Raw genomic sequence first — 19,222 nt, 5'->3', positions numbered from 1 at the left:
CCTTTCCTGTTTTTGAAAGAAAACATTTGTATTTCTTGGTGTTGTCTCTATTTATAGAGGATGCAGTTGTTATTTGCTACAGACCATACACAGCTAAAGTATCCTAACTCAATTTATTCACTTCTCTTGTCTAAGTTGGTCTTTATGGTGCCATTTATTGGGGATGATTTGTGGTGATCTATTTTTCATCAGTAAAGAACCAGGTGTTAGGCTTTGTTCTGCATTTTGGCTTATGTTTATATCCGTCTTTTTAGGAAAATAAGGGTGCCAATTCTATGTTTGTAAGGTTTGAGTGGCCAACCAGGCAATATGCTTGTGAACAAGTCCCAGAAAAATCTGGTTTTGCATGGTTTGGAGGCAGAGTAACTATCCAGACAGCACAAACGTTTAGTTAAAAGAACTCATTAAATAAAACAGAAAAGAATTTATTAGTGGCTACTGGACAAGTATGAGCTACTGCTCCAGGTTTGTAATAGAAATAATATTTGTGTTGTCGTCTTGGTGACTGAGTGTTAACTTTTCACGTATAGGTACAAGCTGTGCTAAGCAAAGAATGGCACACGCATCAGCTCATGTTCCGCTCAGTGTAAGTCAGCAGTGAGAGGGACATTATCCCAGGTTTTTCTGCAATGCCTCATTTCTTGCAGAACATGAAGATGAAACTGGAACTTCAGTTTTAGCCTTTGAGAAACTTTTATACTTTGCGTTTCTGAACTGTGTCAGTCGATTTTGGTCTGTTCGCAGTCATTCTGTTGACACAACATTAAATAGTTCAAAATCCTTATTTACCTACATTACCAAATTTACCTACATTACCTACAAATACTATGTACCTTATGAATTTTTTTTTTATGCCTTAATTCCCACAGTTCTGAGGAGAATCCTCTCCAGCTTCCCTGTAGTTCTCCTTTTTCCAGTGCCTCTGCCAATACTCTTCTTAATACATATACAAGTTAGCCAGAAACAGTAGAGAATGCATGCCATCTTAGACAGAAACTGGAAGTTTGAAAGAGTTCAAGCTAGATATTATTAATAATATAATTTTCACAGTCACAATCAGTAATGTTTTTATATGTTCTGAATCATTAGCTCCTGTGTACAGTGTTTTCGCTACTAAAAAATCAAGTAAAGCATGAAAGCCAAGTTGCCATAAATCAGTGGATTATTGTTAGCTACATGTGCAATGTAGGTCACCGTAAACTCCACTTCTCCATTTACCATCTGCAGATTTGAACATCTCTTTGACTTGTAAGATTTCTTTTGCAGGATCTTTGGAAAATGCAGCAAGCTACCTTTAAATACATTAATTATTTGTAAGTTAATTTTATACTGTTTATCATGACCCTTTAATGCAAAAACATTATGCTTGTAATGTTTCAAAGCACATAGAGCACAAAGAAGGCCATGCAGTATATTTGCATATTAAAATATACCAAACAGTTTGTGAGTGAAGTCAAACTTCAAAGCATCTGGTTTCTGGCTAAGATAAAGGGAAATATGAGAGAGTAAGAGCGCAGCCATCAAGATCGTGTTTGGTCCAGTGTCATGTCCGCAGGAGTACATGTAAGCAGATAGCTACAGACAAAAAGTAACCACGTAGTCAAATGTTATGTTCCTCTTCCAGTTTCCAAGTATCTCCACTAAAGGGATTTCCTGAACCAGATGTGCATTCTGTGTGGGTTGTAAGCTGCAATGGTTTTGTCTTCCATTGAGTCATTCAGATCTCCATTAAGCTCATTACATTTAGCCTCCAAGGCTAAATAAGGCTGCCAACAAGGTCTTCAGGTTTGTTCTGCTGTGTGGAGTCACCACCTCAGTTTTATTTCTGACCAGTCTGGCCCATCTAGCTTCTTTTGGTTCGTCTAGCTTTATTTTTTTAAAAGAAAGCATTATTATTGTTGGTTCTAATTTGGCCTTACTCCTAAGCATGAGGATTTGGGTGGTTGGTAGTAAATAGCTGGCATTTTTTACTCATTTACTTACTAGCATTTCGTATTTTCAGCTGTTATGAGGATTAGAAACACATGCATTAAAATTAAGAGATTTGTGGATGTTACATAACCAATTCAGGAAACTTCAAAACCAAAATTTCCTGTAGTGAGTACAGAGTAAAAATCCATAGTTGTCAAAACTACATCCCTGTGATGAAACTCCTCATCTATCAGCAGATGATAAAATGATGGTGGAGGATATCATGGTGAAGTGAACAGAGTATAGGGTGCCCATGTAACCTTGGGCTGCTTCAGGATAAATCAAAGTCCAAAGGGCTGGTTATTTTATATCATGATATATGTTGAACATCATCATAAGGTGAGAAAGGGGAAAAGCATACTTCTAAGGACCTCTAGAAGGATGTTCTGTCCTTCTTAAAATGAACAGACCTCTGGAGATCATTGAGAGAGCAGTTGACATGGGTATATTTTGCTTCTACACTTCTTCTTGAACTAAATGATGAACGTAGTTACTTTAGCAGGTGACTCATTAGTACTGTTTCATTGTCCAGGAGGTAGATTGTGGGTGTAAATGACACAGTTCCAATCCCTTATATGCTGTGAAAAGTAATAATAGCAATTGGTATTACTCTTTTAGTAGTAAATTTGAGTTCTTACTGAAACCTAACAAAAGAACACTCGAACTAACAATAACTTGATTGAATTCCTAAGAATTGGGTTTGTTCATTTTAATTATACTGGAATGACTGAGAATATGGGAGGAAAATGCCTATTGCACATGGACAGACATAGCAGAATTTCTTTAAGCATACATGTTTAAGGGAGACAAATTTTTTTTCCAACTAATTATTTCCCATCAGGCTGTGAATGATTAATTTTTTCTTATCATTTGCAATGAATATTTTCTGAAGAACTAATCTCTGTTTTAGTTTTTTTTTCATTTCTTTATATTTCCTGACTCTGACTGGAGGAAGAAAAACTAAAATAACACAAATTAAACTTTTCCTTTTTTTGCTGTCCAGTGAAACTGGAAATACTTACCAAATGACAAATGGTCTACTGTGATAATTTTACTGCATTAAGCAGGAAATAAGATGCTGAGAGAGACAGATTAACATTGACCACTTGGGAGCTTAATTATAGTAACAAGCCTTCCATGAGAATTTTGTCAACTCAATAGTGAATAACACAGATGTGATTTAGCAACTGGAAATTATTTAGATGTTTTGACTTGTAGCAAGTGTTGGGTATTTGGGTTTTTTTATGTAACTGTTAAGTGTGAGCAAATGCTCATGAAATGCTTCTTGAAAATTAAATGAAATTTGTGTATATTTGTGGTTAAGCAGTTTTAATGTTCTACAAATTCACCTAATTTTTGACTCTTGTGAATTAAATATGCAGCTCTGCAGCAGCAGAGTCGGTGGTTACTTTTGAAACTGATTTACAGGACAAAGATGGAAGAGAGCACTATAAGAAATAGTAAACACAGAAGAGATAAATAGCCTTATTTTTATATATAATAGTGTGTTTTACTTCTTAATGGGCCTTGCAGTTATAGGTATCACTTCAAGCAGGATTTTTACCCTATATCTCAAATTTTCCTGAAACTTGCTAAACAGTCAAACTTTTGCAGTATATTCCTTGGTGATGATCATTGAACCTTAGGGTATGGGAAATCAGTCAGAAGAAGCATTCATGCTTTTGATTGATCTCCTCGTAGTCCAAGATCACCATTGTATAGCAACTTTTCTTAAATGCACAATTATCAGAGTTCTGCCAATAATCACATATAGATACTGTGTGTGATTAGCAAAAGATTGCATAGAAAATTAATTTTATTCTTTTCCAAATATAAATGGTTTACAGGAATTAAGAGAAAACCATATACTTCTTTTTCTCTAATATAGATTAAAATTAAATACATCTGAAAACTTTTCCTCATTCTTTTCCTATGTGGTTTTTCTTCAAAAATTTTCTGTTAAAAATTAGTTATTTCTCAATTTAAGTAACCTTTAGAACTAATTACTTGAATGAGGGAACACTTTGTATTAAATTCTTGCTTTAGAAATGAATGGAGGTAAAAGAATAACTAAATTGAACTAAATCAATAACTAAAAAGTTATTTATTCTTAAAGGTGATAAAGTTTTACTTCCTGCAGCTGGAATTGATTTTAAAATGAGTGATGGGAGTTTGAAAGATATGTTTGGACTACAGAAGCCCAGTTGCTAACAACTCTGAATTTAGTTACGTACCTATGTATGAAGAAATATGTTTTAAGTCTCTTACAAGCTGAGATACGTGTGCCCCAAATGCCACTTTCAACGTCTTGTGCCTTTCATTAAGTCATAATTGAATGTTTGTTTCTTAGAAGTATTTGGATTTATTTGTACTGCTACATACTAATTTTTTTTTTAAATACTTTTTTTTAAAGCTTTCTTTCATCTTGTTTGCACTTCAAATGTTGATGTGAAAAATGCACTGACCTTCAGTGGGCCTCTGGAAGACATGTTTGGGTACACAGTCCAACAGTATGAAAATGAGGAAGGGAAATGGTAAGCTCTTTTTCTTTTTTTTTTTTTTTTTTTTTAAACTGAACACTCCAAATTATCAGGTATGCAGTGACTCAGGTGCTGTACTTTTATTATCAAGTTAGGGTCAGACATATTTCTTAAACTTATGCACAGCCCTTAGGAAATCTGGAAAGACTGGGAGAGAAAAAGATCCACATGTATACCTCCAATTTTCTCCTCAGAGACATAAATGACTTCACAAAATGGGTAGATTCCCTCATTGATGGAACTGAGAAAGTACTGTGTTTTGCCTGAGCTATGTTTTTTCCATTCACCAAACAAAATCTTTACCTTTTCCATCTGTTAATGTATTTAAAATGAAATTACTTCTGCATTGAGTTGTTTTTTGGTTTTTTTTTCTGAAGTTTTCTGTCAGGGGTTGTCTAAACTGAATTTTTTAACTCTGTTGGTTGGAAGATTTACCTGTCAAAATATTAATTAGTACAGTACTCCCTCTGCCTTCCCTTTAGGAGGGCTAAGTATGTCTTGCAACTGGTATATATTTGCATTGGGAACCTGGAGTCTTTATCTTAACTCTCTTTTCCTTCCTCTTGTTCTAAGTAGAGGCTGTATTTTGGCATGCTCACTCATATCATTGCTTCTTGGTCATTTGATAAACACCTGCCTGTGCTTTTCCCTTGTTAAACCCCAGAGGCTGATGACTGGGCAGGAGGACTGAAATAACAATTGCATGGTAAAAGGTTTGGGGTAGAGATCTCTATCATTCTTTGCAGCTGGCTCTGGTTTTTCCAGAGCTTTTTTGACAATTCTTGGTAAATGCAGGGACTCCTGCAGGCATGCAGGAATGACAGGCAGCATGAGGCTGTGTGACAGATGGGCCAGACTGTTCTGTGGTGAGCAATCACCACTGCAAGTGCCGGGTCTGCCAGACTCTGAAAGTCTGATCACCATTGCAACACAGTGCTCAGAGAAATAAAACCACAGAGCCTGCTTTTGAATGTGCTAGTTCTTGACTGCTGCAATTGTAGGACGTTTAAATACACATTTGTATGAGGGTCGTGAGAGAATAAGAATAATGACCTTCTGTGAGCTAGTTTAGACCTTCAGGAAATGGAATCCATTTGACGAGCTGGGATTTTGCAAAGTAAGTTGTATTGTTGTAAGCAGTCCTGAAACCTTTCAAAAGCAAACAATAATATGAACTGGAAATACGGGATCTACCAGTAGCCAGACAGCAATATAAAGTAGTGTGCTAGATCTGGACATCTCTGAAATTGAAATTCAGAGCTCCTGTAAATTGTCAAGCTTTGAGCATCTCAGTATTTAGAGCAGAAAATATGTTAGCTAATAGTTAAAAATATACAAACCAGCCTTGAGGATTTTTCTGCCGCATCCTGTAGGGCACCGATAGAGCTTTCCAGCAGCAAATGGTCTCTGAACCTGACTGCAGCTTTTTCTAAATAACCTGTGGATTCCCTCATGCAAAAAGACAAAATGAAATAGCCTTTCAGACCACGTAACAGTCTTCATGGGGCTCTTTCTTTCTGAGAAAGGAACAGCACACGAGCATGAACTTGATGACCATTGATCATCTCCCAGGGGATGTCAGGCACACTCAGCTTCTCTGCATTTTACAATTCTGAAATTTCTTTTTATAACCCTTTGCTTTATTAGTGATAGGGAAGAACATCTCTTTTACAGTGCTGCTCCACATTACATAAGACTAAATTCTTCCTCTGAGTGCTTGTGAGACTCTCCTTTGGCATTTGGCCTCTGAGCATGGAAAAAAATTTTTCATCAAAGATCTTGTGAAGATCTAGGACATATTAAATAAAGCATATCTTTCCTTCTGTGTTACTTCTAAGACTTGTTGTCTACCCACCTGTATTGCTTTTATTTTCCTCTGGAATTTTTAAAAGTGTTATTCTATGCTGTAATTTGGTTTATAGGCAGATTTCATGTCCTTTTTATTTGTCTTGCATCTGGACTGGTATAAATAGATACTTTTCTTTTTCTCCATCCTATACTGCTAGTGTAGAGCTTGCTGCAGCTGTCCTCTGTAAATTTTATTTGCTCACTTTTGTGCCTTGTTAGAAAGGAGACATTCAGGTAACTTATTTAATTTGCAGGGTACTTATTGGTTCACCACTAGTTGGCCAACCTGAGAAAAGAACAGGCGATGTCTACAAATGCCCTGTAGGAAGGGACAGCCCATCACCCTGCACAAAACTGAACTTACCAGGTATGAAAGGAAATAAAGCTGTGTCACAGCCTTCCTAGTGAAAATTCGCTTGGAGCTCCAGAGCTAAATGTGAAGGAAGTTGTGTTTGTAGCATTAAAAATAATTCTATTTTAAGGCTTCTCACTGTCCTGTGGAAAACATGCTCATACTTTTAGAATGGATTTGTGGTTGTGTTATCAAAACTTTGTTATGACTGACATTAATTGACTGTGGTTGGCAGGCCTGGCCATTGAGCCAGGAAGGTCTTGGATCATAATTTCATGGATTACCCTTTCCAAAGCTCTCTGAAGCCAAGAGCCTTCATAATGCCATCAGTAAGCTTTTGATGAAAATGTAACTAGGCTGATGCAGCTTAATATGCCAAAGTTTAATATGAATAATTTTCTTGGTCAAGTCAAGAGATACCTGATGTAGACTGGAAGAAAATTCCTGTTTAATATGAACTTCACTAAATGTATCTGTAGTGATATTTTTTTATCTCCTTGTGTTCCTTGAAAACCTAAATGTCAGTAATGCAAGATAATAGTAAAAAATAGTTACGTAATAGTAACAAATAGAAAAGCTATTAACTCAGTCATAGCAAGACAAGGTAAAAAATGAAATTTTTTTTTCCTATTTAACAAAACTCTGTGCGTAGTAGTATCTTGTTTTCATTGTGCTGTTATTTTTACTTTTTTTCCTTTTCTTGCGGTTCAAGAAAACTATTTGAGACAGCAACCCAGACAAATTTTCTGGGATAAAAGCCAGTCTCAGAAATATTTCTTGATTGTTGCAGTTGAAGAAGGAGGGGGAAGGGTGCTAAAATATTTGATGAAACCAGTGTCAGTCTGGGTTTTATTTTAGAAGCTGGAAGCTCCATACTAGGGGATATATAATTTAGCATTTTGTTTTCATGTTCCCAAATACTTAACATTTTAATCTATTTATAGCTTCTACTTCAGTTCCTAATGTCGTGGAAGTAAAAGAAAACATGACTCTTGGAACAACCTTAGTGACTAACCCAAAAGGAGGGTTTCTGGTAAGAAAGGACTTTTTGCTAATTTTAAAAGTCTGTTTTTTTCTCGGATAGCGTAACAAAAACATTTCACCCTTTTTCATTTTTTAAAGGCATGTGGACCACTTTATGCTTATAAATGTGGACGTCTGCATTACACAACTGGAGTTTGTTCTAATGTCAGCTCCACTTTTGAAACCGTTGGGGCCATTGCTCCATCTGTGCAAGGTATGCATGCTGCAGGAATTTTCCCGTGTGTCCAAAAATAAAGAGTGCCAAACAAGACAAATGTATACACATAGGCATACTGAAAAAAATTAATTGCTTAACTTAGCTACCAGCATTACCAAGTTAAGTAAATGTTTTCATTGTCTGTATATAACCTAAATTCTTCCCACTTTTGGAATTTGTCTCAGTATAAACAATCATTACAGTGCTATGTAACATCCAAACACAATTGCTAAAAATAGTTGCTTATGTTTTTAACTTATGGCCAAAAGACTCCTTTTAAATAATGACAGCATACTGAGACCTAATACAAACCCAATTTAGTAATATACATAAAAATCTTAAAGAACTGGTCCTTTGAAAAAATTGTAGAGGAATAGATTGACATTGGCTAAAGTAGGGGGTCACTGGTAAATGCTCCAGTGATATGATCTTCTTCCTTTCTTAAATTTCTGCTTACAAGAAAACTCCTTCCTCACAAAGGGAACACAAGCCATGTGAAATACAATGCAAAAGTTGAAGAATGATAGTTGTCATCAAGCATGTCAGTTCAGCCACACTGCAGAACAATATGCATTTGTTACTAATGACAGAAGTCACAGCTGGAGCTGTGAGATAAATCTGATCCTTGTTACTGTAAATTCTTATGTGGCAATTTGTATTGCAGAGTGTAAAACCCAGTTGGACATTGTCATAGTCCTTGATGGGTCCAACAGCATCTATCCATGGGAGAGCGTCACAGGCTTTCTGAACAGCCTCCTGAGAAACATGGATATAGGTCCTCAGCAAACACAGGTAACTTGGTAGATATTTTATGGTTAATTTTGAGAAGAAAAAACAATTTACAGGAAATGGTGTAATAGTTTCATCTATGGACCTCTTCAATTCCAAGAACTTAGAGCAGCAGGATACTAAAGCGAAATAGCTGAAACCACAACTAAGTCAGTACTCAGCCATCAAGCAGCAATGTCAGGAAGACTATCCCTCCCCCCAGTGCTCAGGCAGTCTGGAGAAACCGACTTTCTAACCTAGAGACAAAAGTTAAGTGCATTAAGTAAGGCTGCTTGAACACTGTCCTTTCCCACTTCCTTCCTCTCCACAGCCCCTTCTTGTCTTCCTTTGTACTTCATTGCACAAAGGTCATTTCTGCTCTTCCGAGGCACACATGCGTGGTTTGGGCAGCTTTTGATTGTAAGCTTTTTGGAGCAGCGTTCTTAGTACTGTGGAACATTGGGCATGCAGCTTTTAAACCTTGAGATCCTCATTAACGAGTGGCTGTTTAGCTGCATGTTATTAATGGCAGAAGCTGCATTTATATAATAAGTGGAGAGGGCCAAATTCCCAGCTGCTATAAATCAATGCGGTTCCATCAGAATTAATGGAGCTATGACCAATTACCCCCTGAGGATCTGGCATATGTCCCACATGCTGCTTAACAGATTATGTAAATATCAGTTCTAAAAGAACTCTGGGAAGGGGAAAACAGTTGAGTCTGGGATACATATTAACACAAAAAGCTTTATTGACAGAAACAGAAGAAACTGTTTCTTCCTTTCCTTTCTCTATTTTCCGCCTCCCAAAATCAAGGGTTTTCCAGGGCCTCCTGTAATAAATTATATGCTACAGGCAGTTTTGCAACTTTGGGTTAGCTGCTAACATCCAGGTCCTGCCTTCACAAAGGAGACTGTGAGAAGATATAAAGGATATCTCTGTCTGCAGAGAGTTATGCATAATTTTCCATGTTAATTGAGGTTTTCAAATTACCACCCAAGTCCTCTGTTGTCTATACTGAACACTGACTGATAAAATAACTTATAAACTCTCAATGTTGCAATCATATCCTGTTATTTTAAACACACTCTTCTTCAAATATTGTGAGGAAGAAGGAAAAACCCTTTGTCAAATTCAGCAGAAAGGAAAAAATTCTTTCTGTTCCCTTAAACGGATGATTACTCAAACATGTATCATTTTGAAATACTTAAATCTGAACTTCCCTGTATGGGGCATTGGCTGCATGGAAATCATCACTGTCTCCTGCCTAAAGGTCTTCATGGGAGTGGTAAGCAGGGCAATCAACTCCACTGCACCCTCACTCCTCTTCCTTACCCAGCAACTCCTAAATTTTTACAATGCCACACCTCTGTTGTGTTCACTTTTGGAATACTGCCTCCTCTGTGTGGCTCAGCTGGCGCACAATAGGTCCCTCTCTGGCCTGCACTCCAGCAGCCTCCCATCTCCACCTACAAAATCCCTTGTGCCCACAGCTTGGCATAGCTACCCCTCTTCTCACACGTACACATATTCACTTGAGGACGTCAGCTTTGGCATCTGGCTGCTACAGAGCAGAAACATTTGAGAGGGAGATAAGAATGGGATAAGGAGGAGAGAGGCTGGAAAACTGGAAATTGACGACAGAAGCTCGGTGGAGTTTTCTCAATCCCTCTTATCTTCCTCCTTCCCCAGAACACATCTCATCTCTCTCCTCTCCTCTGAGCCCCCTGCTCAGGGACCGGCTGCATCTGAAGTTAGTAATGAGTTTATACTCTGTCCCCCACCCACTCTGTCTGCTTTCTCAGAAAAAATGTTTAAATAACTAACTATACAATAGGGAAGAGGAAAAACAACAGAGCAGACTTATTTATTCCCTCTCCTCTGGGAGCCCAGAAGACAAGCATAGGAAGAATAATTTGCTTTTTGTCTTTTCAAATTGATTTTTCCAATTTAACTTTTCATTACTTTGTATGTAGAAATCAGTGGACTTTCACTGACTTAAGATTGTTTTGCACAGGAAAGGAATGAGGTGATTACAGAATACCTCCTTAGCAGATTGGGTGTGACTTGTTCAAAACTGTGTTTTGACTAGAGGCTTTTGAGATTTTTTTCCCCCACATACCTCCTTAATGAACAATGGTCATTAGACTTGTAGCAAGTTGAGAGAAATTGCTCAGTGTCCCATGTTTGGCAAATTTAAAAATTAAAGTCTGAATTTTCAGATGCAGAAAGTCAAAGTTTATGGTATTTTTTTTCCTTCTCTTCCTTTTTCTCTTCTCCAGATAATCTAAAGCTCCCTTCTGATGATTAAAATGCATATCTTGAGTTTTGGGATAAAAAAAGCAAATGGAAAGTGATGATAAAAAGTAGAAAAAGGAGGAACTGTGTAGAAATAGTAGAAGTAGGAACAAAATCAAGATATTTCTCTTGGCCTTTTTTTGCCTCATTTTTAACTGTTTTGGAGATAATTATCTTTTTACTATGGAGGGGTAGGTTTTTTAACCATTTACATATGAGTAATTTTCTTTCTTTCAAAAGTAATTTTCTTTCTTTCAATTTTCTTTCTTTCTTTTCTTTCTTTCCAAAAAGAAAGCAGAATACTTGAATAAGTTCACTTCTAGCTTTAAAGCTATGTTGGAAAGGCCTTCAGAAATCTTTAGACCATTACTATTTTTACATTATTATATGGCATAGGCTGTTATATATCTTTGGCCTGTGCCTTACTGTGTCTCCAAAGGGACTGTATCAGTACACTAATAAGTCATATCTTATGATTAGTTTTGTCTTCACAAGAACAGAAGTGTATTTAAGAGATAATACAAAGCTAAAGGATGAGGAAATGTCTTATGAGAGTTTACAAGTAACTTGTGTCTTGAGGTAAACAAAATGTGGGAGAATTAATTTATTTTTGTTGTTCAGATGCCTTTAAAAAGATCTCCTTATGAAAAAATATATTATCCATTAATGCTTCCCAAGGCATCTCTGCTTTTCTCTTACCTTAAGTATCAGTACATCCAAAAATATTACTGATTTCTCTCCACATCCCAATGCTGAAAACTCTGACATATGATTTCATGTACCAAATGGTTTTCCTTTCATTTTGTTTTTTTAGTTGTTGGTTTTTGCCAAATTGATTAACTTAATAATTTATTGGGAAAGCCAGAATGTGCTTTCCAAATAAGGGTCTGTATTCATTTATAGGACAACAATAAATCATAGCCCTGAGAACTGCTTTGTTCCAAAGTAGAACAGTCCATCAATTGCCTGTTCTCTTGTACAGCACTTTTCACAGGAACTGGGGACAATTAAAGAATTATTCCCTTGTGTAATGTAAAAGCCATGGAATGCTAGGGAAGGGAACATAAAGTTAAGAATTACAGGAATGTTCAATAGATTATGGTCAGTAATGCTGGGAAAAATAATAGGTTCTCTGGAGTAGAGCAGAATTATGTCCTTCTATGTAGCTCTATTGCATTTTCCAAATGTAAATTAAACAACCAAATCAAAACATACAATGCCCGTAAGCATCAATCCTAGGACCTTGCTGAAGTCCCATAAAGGCACATCATGTAGATGTGTCACTTTCAGTTTTTCATAAGATGAAAAGGCTATATAAGTTCAAACCTTCATTGGTGTCTAATAGAATATAACTCTAATTTTGCGAGGTGATCATCCTATGATCCTGTAGGAGACTAGAACATGAAGCCTAGTAGCATTTTCTCAGAGGCTTTTTGTTACCTTTTCTTGAGGAATGGTTCATCTTTGATACCATGGAATATGTAGAAGATGGTGATCAGTGTTTTCAAAGCTAGTGCTAAGGAAGGGTCGCGCATGACAGTTGTATCCCATAAGATAACCACATGCCCCCCTTCCTTCCTGATTTACAAGCTATGCTGCACAGTGCAGTTTTCAGACTCAGATGTTCTTCCCATTCACTTCCTGAGAAGGAAATGCTCAAAATGTGTACTTGCTGTGATCATGGACGTTTCCTTTCAAACAGGAAATTATACTACCCAACGTCAGCCTGTAATCTTATTTTAGGAAAATGACAACACCAGCATGGGTCTCTAGAATCATGAAGGACTGGCAGATGCTTTTCACACTGGCAGTAGTCAATAGATTATTTCGTTATTGGTACCTCAAAAGCTGCATAGAAGGAGCCATGAATCCACACCAAACAGCTTCCCAGCATACTATGGTCTCTGGCTCCAATTTGTGCAAGACACTGGAATTTTTAGGCCATTGCTCCTCCTCCAGAAAATCAAGCATGATGCAAATCTCTTGTTCATCACCAGTTCACAGATGTCTTTTTAAATGATTAACAATATCCTATTCACATAATGTGGTGTGTCACTTTAGGTGCATGCCACAGAGTAGTTGCATTGGAGGGAAGGGGTTAAAAATTTGATCTTCAGGTTGTAGTTTATTCAGTGCCACATGAGTGTTCTGAGTGATGAGACAGAGTGTGCCCTGGCTGGTTCTGTAAACACTGGGCAGGGTTAATAGCCCTCTGCTCACAGGAACACTGCAGCCTCTGCATTCCCTCTGCTGCAGATGGAAGTGGGCATACCTCCAAGAGACAAATATCTCAAAGGCAGCAACTTGTAATAAGTTTGAGCCTACATTAGTTCTTACAGATTTGACTGTGTTTTCAAAAAGATATGGAAAGTCAGTGGAATAGATTTTGCTATCACACACCAATATAATTATAGTCCCATAATCATTTGCAACTAGCATTTTATAATGATCATGTTACTGATGTTTACTGTGAAATATTTATCCAATTCTAACCCTTCTGCTACAAGCAAGCAAATACTTTGCAGAAGCTGAGAGGCCATGAAAATACCTTAAAAAAACCCCTGTAAAGCAATTGTAAAATACATACTATGCCACTTCTAAAGTAATGATGGCAGAAACATCCCAGAGGTCTTATTGATCTTCAATAACTTAATGCTAGAGTGCTTTTAATAATAGATGAGTGAGACATAAATGCCACGCAATACTGCATTTTTCTAAATAACACCTATAAATTGCCATGTGTAACATAAAATTGAAATATGCTAATGGAACATTGTGTGGCTTCTTCCCAGTAAAAGCTGTCAGGAACCTGCCAAAATATTAAAACTGACAGAGATGAATGGGAGAAATTAATTAATATTTAAGAATATAGCTCATCTTTTTATTCCATTCTTGGTTTTGCAGCAGGTTTCCTCAAACATTTTGTGGTTATTGCACAATCCCATGTGTTAATCTTCCAGACAAAGATGTGTTCTGCTGAGGTCATCTACAGGCTTTACGTTACCCTCCCCCATCCCAAAATCACCATTTCCTTCATGTTTTACCCTCTGGTACTTGTCAGGTGGTACTTTGACTTACCTCCTGCTGGGAGAACATGCATGTCATGGATGTCCCTGCTGTCTTCATCAAGATAAGAATAGTTGGGTCTTCCTGTTTCCAGGCTAAATTTAGAGTAAATAAACTATTGGATATGGAAACATTTTATTTGAGTGGAATGAAGAGAGTTGTGAGTGAGCCATGACTTTGTATGCCATAAGGAAAACACTTTTGAGGAGTTGTGACTGGTGGTTGGCCATTGGTCTGCTTGGCCTAGAGGAGAGCAGAGCTCCCATCCAGATGGCCTCAAGCCAGGCAAACCAAGGACCAGAGACAGCTTTTGGCTTTATTCCAGTTTTAAGTAAAAGCAATTTAGAAACTTCAAAATGTTTCATGAGACTGTCATCTAGCTAGTCTTGCTCAAACTCATATAGGTGTTTCATCCTGAGGGAAACATGAAGAGTTCAATCCTTCTCCTGGCTGTAAGTACAAACAGACATTGACCCTACTGCAAGAGGCAGGGATGTTTTCTTTAAGGGCCATTGATTTTAAACATGAACTCTGTGTTTTAGGTTGGAATTGTTCAGTATGGACAGACAGTAGTCCATGAATTTTACCTGAATACATACTCAACAACAGAAGATGTGATGGCTGCAGCCTTGAGAATCCGCCAGCGGGGCGGCACGCAAACCATGACAGCCTTGGGAATAGACACAGCCAGGTATGCACACAGGGTGCTGCCTGCACCTGGCGGGGAGAAACAAACAGGGCAGGGTGGTGCTTCTGATTTCATGTGTTAAAAACATGGTGCAGCTAATGTCTGACTTCATTTTAACTAAGCAAGCATCATTTGTGAGGAAGGTGAATAAGCAGACTCTATCCAGCACATAAAGCAATTGAGTGTCAAAGGGAGATGTCCCCTGAGCAGGGGAATTAGGAAAATATAATAGATATGGAGCAATATTGTAGGCCTAAGCAAAGGGCTGACAATATCTGATGTCCACACAGAGCGGATAGGAACTGTGTATGTAGAGGGATGAAGAAAATCAAGTTTTTCAGAGGAAAAAAAAAATATAATTTTTAATGTTAATTTGTTTTCATTCTGAATATTGTTGAATATTACAATGTTTGGGCCCACTCTTGTCAGAAGGCCTAAAAATTTTCTATCCTAAGTCTGTAAAGTTTCTCAATCATTGGGAGATTAAATATCTGTTGTAGTAATAGCAATATTTGGAAATGCTTCTTTTACGAGAAAAATGAAATTTGACTTTCATAGAACAGACAGTAAATATAAATCTCTCAGAAAATTCCAAACTGTACAATGTTGTCCTGGTAACTTTTTCCTTCTCTGGATCTGTTTCTTCCATCACAAAAGCCTGCTTTTATTCTACAAAAGATTGCATTCACTCTTTACAAACAACCATTTAATGAAATATGCAGCATTTTTCTGATGAACAATTGCATTATCTAACCAAAGTTTTCTTGATGTGGTGTACAATTGAATTCCTCTATATTAAGGCTTTCCTGAGATATGAGTAGAAGCTTGAGGAGTCCAAACAAGTTCACAAAAGCAGAGCCAGTTGAGAATTGCCAAGTTTTCAGAAACCACATCTAGTTCAGAAAGCCCCTGTGTACCACAAACTACAGCAGGCTTGTATATACAGAAACTGTCATCAAAAGCTTCCTCTGTTCTCACAGTCATCCCCCCTTGGCCATTTTCAGTGGTAAATTTCAGCTTTCACTCATGTGGCCAGTCCTAGAATTCTGTGGTATTTTTCTGAAAAGAGGAAGCCCTGCTTCCTTCCTTCTCCTCCCAAGCCCTATTCCAGCCTTGCCTTGTTAGGTCTAGAGTCTGTGGGAACAGCTGCCCAAAACCTCAGAGCCTGTTTGCCCATCTGCAACCAGATTGGGCCCCAATCTGCCTCCATTTACCTCCAACCTATTTCTGCCACGTCCCCAGCACACAGTGTTAATTAACATACTTGCGCAGACATGTGCTGATAGCTAAGTAAATAGTTTGACCACTTGAAGTGCTGCTGTAGGGTGGAATTAGGTGGGGGTTTTCTGCATGGGTTTTTGGAAAGGTAGGGTGTTTGCTGAGTCTTTTTTTAAGATGCCAAAAGCTGTTTTGAAGTGCCAGAAGTTTATTTGTAAAGGGGAAGAATTTTTCACTATCCAGATTTGTATTTTCTGCTATTGCTCTCTAGTGAGTGCATGATGAATGAATGCTTGTGAAACTTTGGCTGTGAACTGTCATGTAAGTTCCAATTGCAGTTGTTTGTATTTGTTCATGGTTAGCATTAATCTCCATTTCCTGCTTCCTAGTTAATATAAAATCTTGTAGTTTATGGTTGGCTATGCAAATATGATGCATGTGCTAAATGCTGACATTGCCTTTCTCCAAAACACTTTATGGTCCCTTCAGGGAAGAAGCTTTTACTGAGGCTCACGGTGCACGAAGAGGAGTACAAAAAGTAATGGTTATTGTGACTGATGGGGAATCACATGACAACTACAGATTACAAAAAGTGATTGATGATTGTGAAGATGAAAACATTCAGAGATTTGCTATTGCTGTAAGTGAAATTTAATGGGAAAATTCAGAATGTTAAAAGCATGTTTCATCTTCTAAACGTAATTTCAGTTTTAGAAGTTCATTTCACAGAATCTTTATGGAAATATAATTATTTCAGGGGGAAAAAGCTAAAAAAAACATTAAAAATTTGCTTTCTGATTTTATAGTATATAAGAAAAGCAATCTGGCTGTCTTCCTTGTGATGATGTGTGTGTCTGTGTGAGGAAAAAGGAGGAAGAGTTTGAGGGACAGTTTTAAATCAAATCCTTTTTGTTAAAAGCAACACTGAGCAAAGGGACTAATACAATTCTAGGCAACTTTTACAGAAACAATACCTATTTTTAAAAAAATCAAATGTAAGCCATCAAAAAATACTTGTTCATTATGTCTGTGTTTTATGCTTGCACTCTAAAGCTGTCATTTTCATGCCAAGCATGCCAAACAGTAGCTGAATGAGAATAGTAGTTAACCCATATAAAGAAATATGAAAGTATTAGTTATGGATTTGGTATTAATACTGCACCATATTGGTGTATTTTATGCACGAATCTTCTGTTTTCTGGTGTTAATTTTGAAGGGACATTGGGTTGTTGCCTCTCCATTGCTATCTTTCTTTGTTTTGCTATCTTATTTTTTGGTAAAATAAGGTGGTATGAAACCATGAAATTTAAAGAAAGATGTTATACTTTATTTAAGATTTAAAACAAAGTTGAGTCCAGCAGCACACAGATTTTCAGTGCTTTTCTTCATAAAATTAGAGATAACTAAAGAAAAAGTTGTCCTTGACACTGCAACAATTTTAGCAATGAAATTCGTGTCTAGAACCAAATATGAATTTCTTCAGTGGGCTGAGATGCTAGAGCATAGGAATTTGGTTTATGTCTCCCTCTCAAATCAAGTTTAGTCTATGGAGCCCTTTTTCATATGAAAAATGTCTGTTTGTCTGGGAATTAAGAGAAGTGAGGTGTTTTTTTCTGAGGTATCCTGAATTGTTACAGCAGTGTTGTTAAAACTGCAACCCAAATCTAAAGTCTTGTATTGTGTTGAAGTTGTTAGCACTGAATAGAAGTGTTGTTCTTATATGTATTTGTAGGGCAAATCTTCACAGAATAAAGAACTATTCTATGCCTAATCCACTTGTCATAAATTGCATGTATAGCATGTTGTGATAAGAACTGGTGGTTATGCAGAAACCAGAGTAATTGTACTCTGGGTTGGGAAGTGTTTTGTTGGTTTTTCCCTAAATTGTGGCCTGCTTCAAAAATCAGAGAATGAATTATTACATGAATTTTGTGAAGAAGGGGTGAAAAGTACAGTTGAGGATAGCAGATATCACACCACACTGTTGCTTTGTTTCCTGTCAAATTATATTTTCAAAAAATCAACTGAGCCATAATAGAGTTCTCTTCTACTTGAGAAAGAATGGCTTCAAATCAGTTTGAGAGAGGTTTTAACAACACTAATTAAGGTTAGAAATGATTTTCCACTATTCTCTGACAACTTACCTCAATGATATCTTTTTAAACAGGTTATAAAATATATGTTTGACTTTTTTTTGTGTGTTTCTTTGGGTTTTTTTTTATTTTCTTTAGATTCTTGGCAGCTACAGCAGAGGAAATTTAAGTACTGAGAAATTTGTAGAGGAAATAAAATCAATTGCCAGTAAGCCTACTGAAAAGCATTTTTTCAATGTCTCAGATGAATTAGCTCTTTTAACCATTGTTGAAGCACTTGGAGAGAGAATATTTGCCCTGGAAGGTATGACATTATTTAAAATTTTACTATATGCCTGCATTACAACTGAAACAAATAGAAGAACACCTGTTTTTACCTTCCTTTGAAATGCATTCTGCTGTGTGAAATTTATTATGCAATTATTTCTTCCGCGCTGGTTGTAAAAATATTTTATAAAAGGCATCAAAATAGTAGATATAGATGTGACTATATGCATAGGAGTTAGAGCATGTGGAGACAATAGCCTAAAAGGGTAAGTAACCAGAACTGGTGTAATGCAATAATTAGAAAGTTGCCCTCTTTTAGGTTAAAAACATTGCCAGATCGTACCCCAATTACCCCATGATCATCTGGTTTTTTGCCTAAATGTTTAGGGTCTCTTTTTGGTTAATTATTAATTATACTATATTAGTTTGCTACACAAATTAGCATGGACTTACTGCATAGAGTTGACAAGATATGATTTTCCTTTGGGAAGGTTCACAGTATTCAGATTGCAGCACAGAAAAGTCATTCTCTCATAATGTCTGCTTACATTCTCCATCCAAATGAGACAACGCTGCCCAAACCACTGTTTGTTTCAAGTACTACTGGTAACAGGAGACAGAATTTATTAGTTATAAATTATACTGGCCAACTCTGAAGGGATTCATGTAGTACAAAGAAAACATCCATCTATTTGGACTATTTTTTTCAACACTTCAACTTTCCAAGTAGCTAGAATAGTGTAGTTTATAGCTGGAACAAAAGAAGATATTGACTTGAATGTACAAAATTGAGAGAGTATTTTCAATTTTTTTACATTAGAGTTGTAGTTCTCAGACATATTTATATTCTTCGAGTGTATTATTAAGTTTGGT

The 19,222-nt window shown here is 36.8% G+C and overlaps 1 protein-coding gene across 3 annotated transcripts in view; it reads left to right on the top strand.

Annotated features, from left to right (window-relative positions):
• Window positions 1-19,222, top strand: part of ITGA1 (integrin subunit alpha 1) — a 68,699-nt gene that overhangs the window by 23,634 nt on the left and 25,843 nt on the right. For all 3 annotated transcript variants that reach the window (XR_008483407.1, XR_008483401.1, XM_054283129.1), the window contains exons 2-9: window positions 4,385-4,505; window positions 6,614-6,726; window positions 7,656-7,744; window positions 7,834-7,948; window positions 8,616-8,743; window positions 14,626-14,774; window positions 16,479-16,629; window positions 18,221-18,386. Coding sequence is in view for 1 of the 3 variants with exons in the window: in XM_054283129.1 (XP_054139104.1) it covers window positions 4,385-4,505; window positions 6,614-6,726; window positions 7,656-7,744; window positions 7,834-7,948; window positions 8,616-8,743; window positions 14,626-14,774; window positions 16,479-16,629; window positions 18,221-18,386 (1,032 nt within the window). In the remaining 2 variants the exon portion in view is untranslated. The remainder of the gene's footprint in view (window positions 1-4,384; window positions 4,506-6,613; window positions 6,727-7,655; window positions 7,745-7,833; window positions 7,949-8,615; window positions 8,744-14,625; window positions 14,775-16,478; window positions 16,630-18,220; window positions 18,387-19,222) is intronic.

Source organism: Melozone crissalis, unplaced genomic scaffold (genome assembly GCF_028551555.1).
Source record: "Melozone crissalis strain CALT ecotype California unplaced genomic scaffold, PUWL_Pcris_2 ptg000005l_1, whole genome shotgun sequence".
Lineage (NCBI taxonomy): Eukaryota > Metazoa > Chordata > Aves > Passeriformes > Passerellidae > Melozone > Melozone crissalis.
The sequence above is the reverse complement of the archived record's forward strand: the minus strand, read 5'-3'. Positions and strand labels throughout refer to the sequence as shown.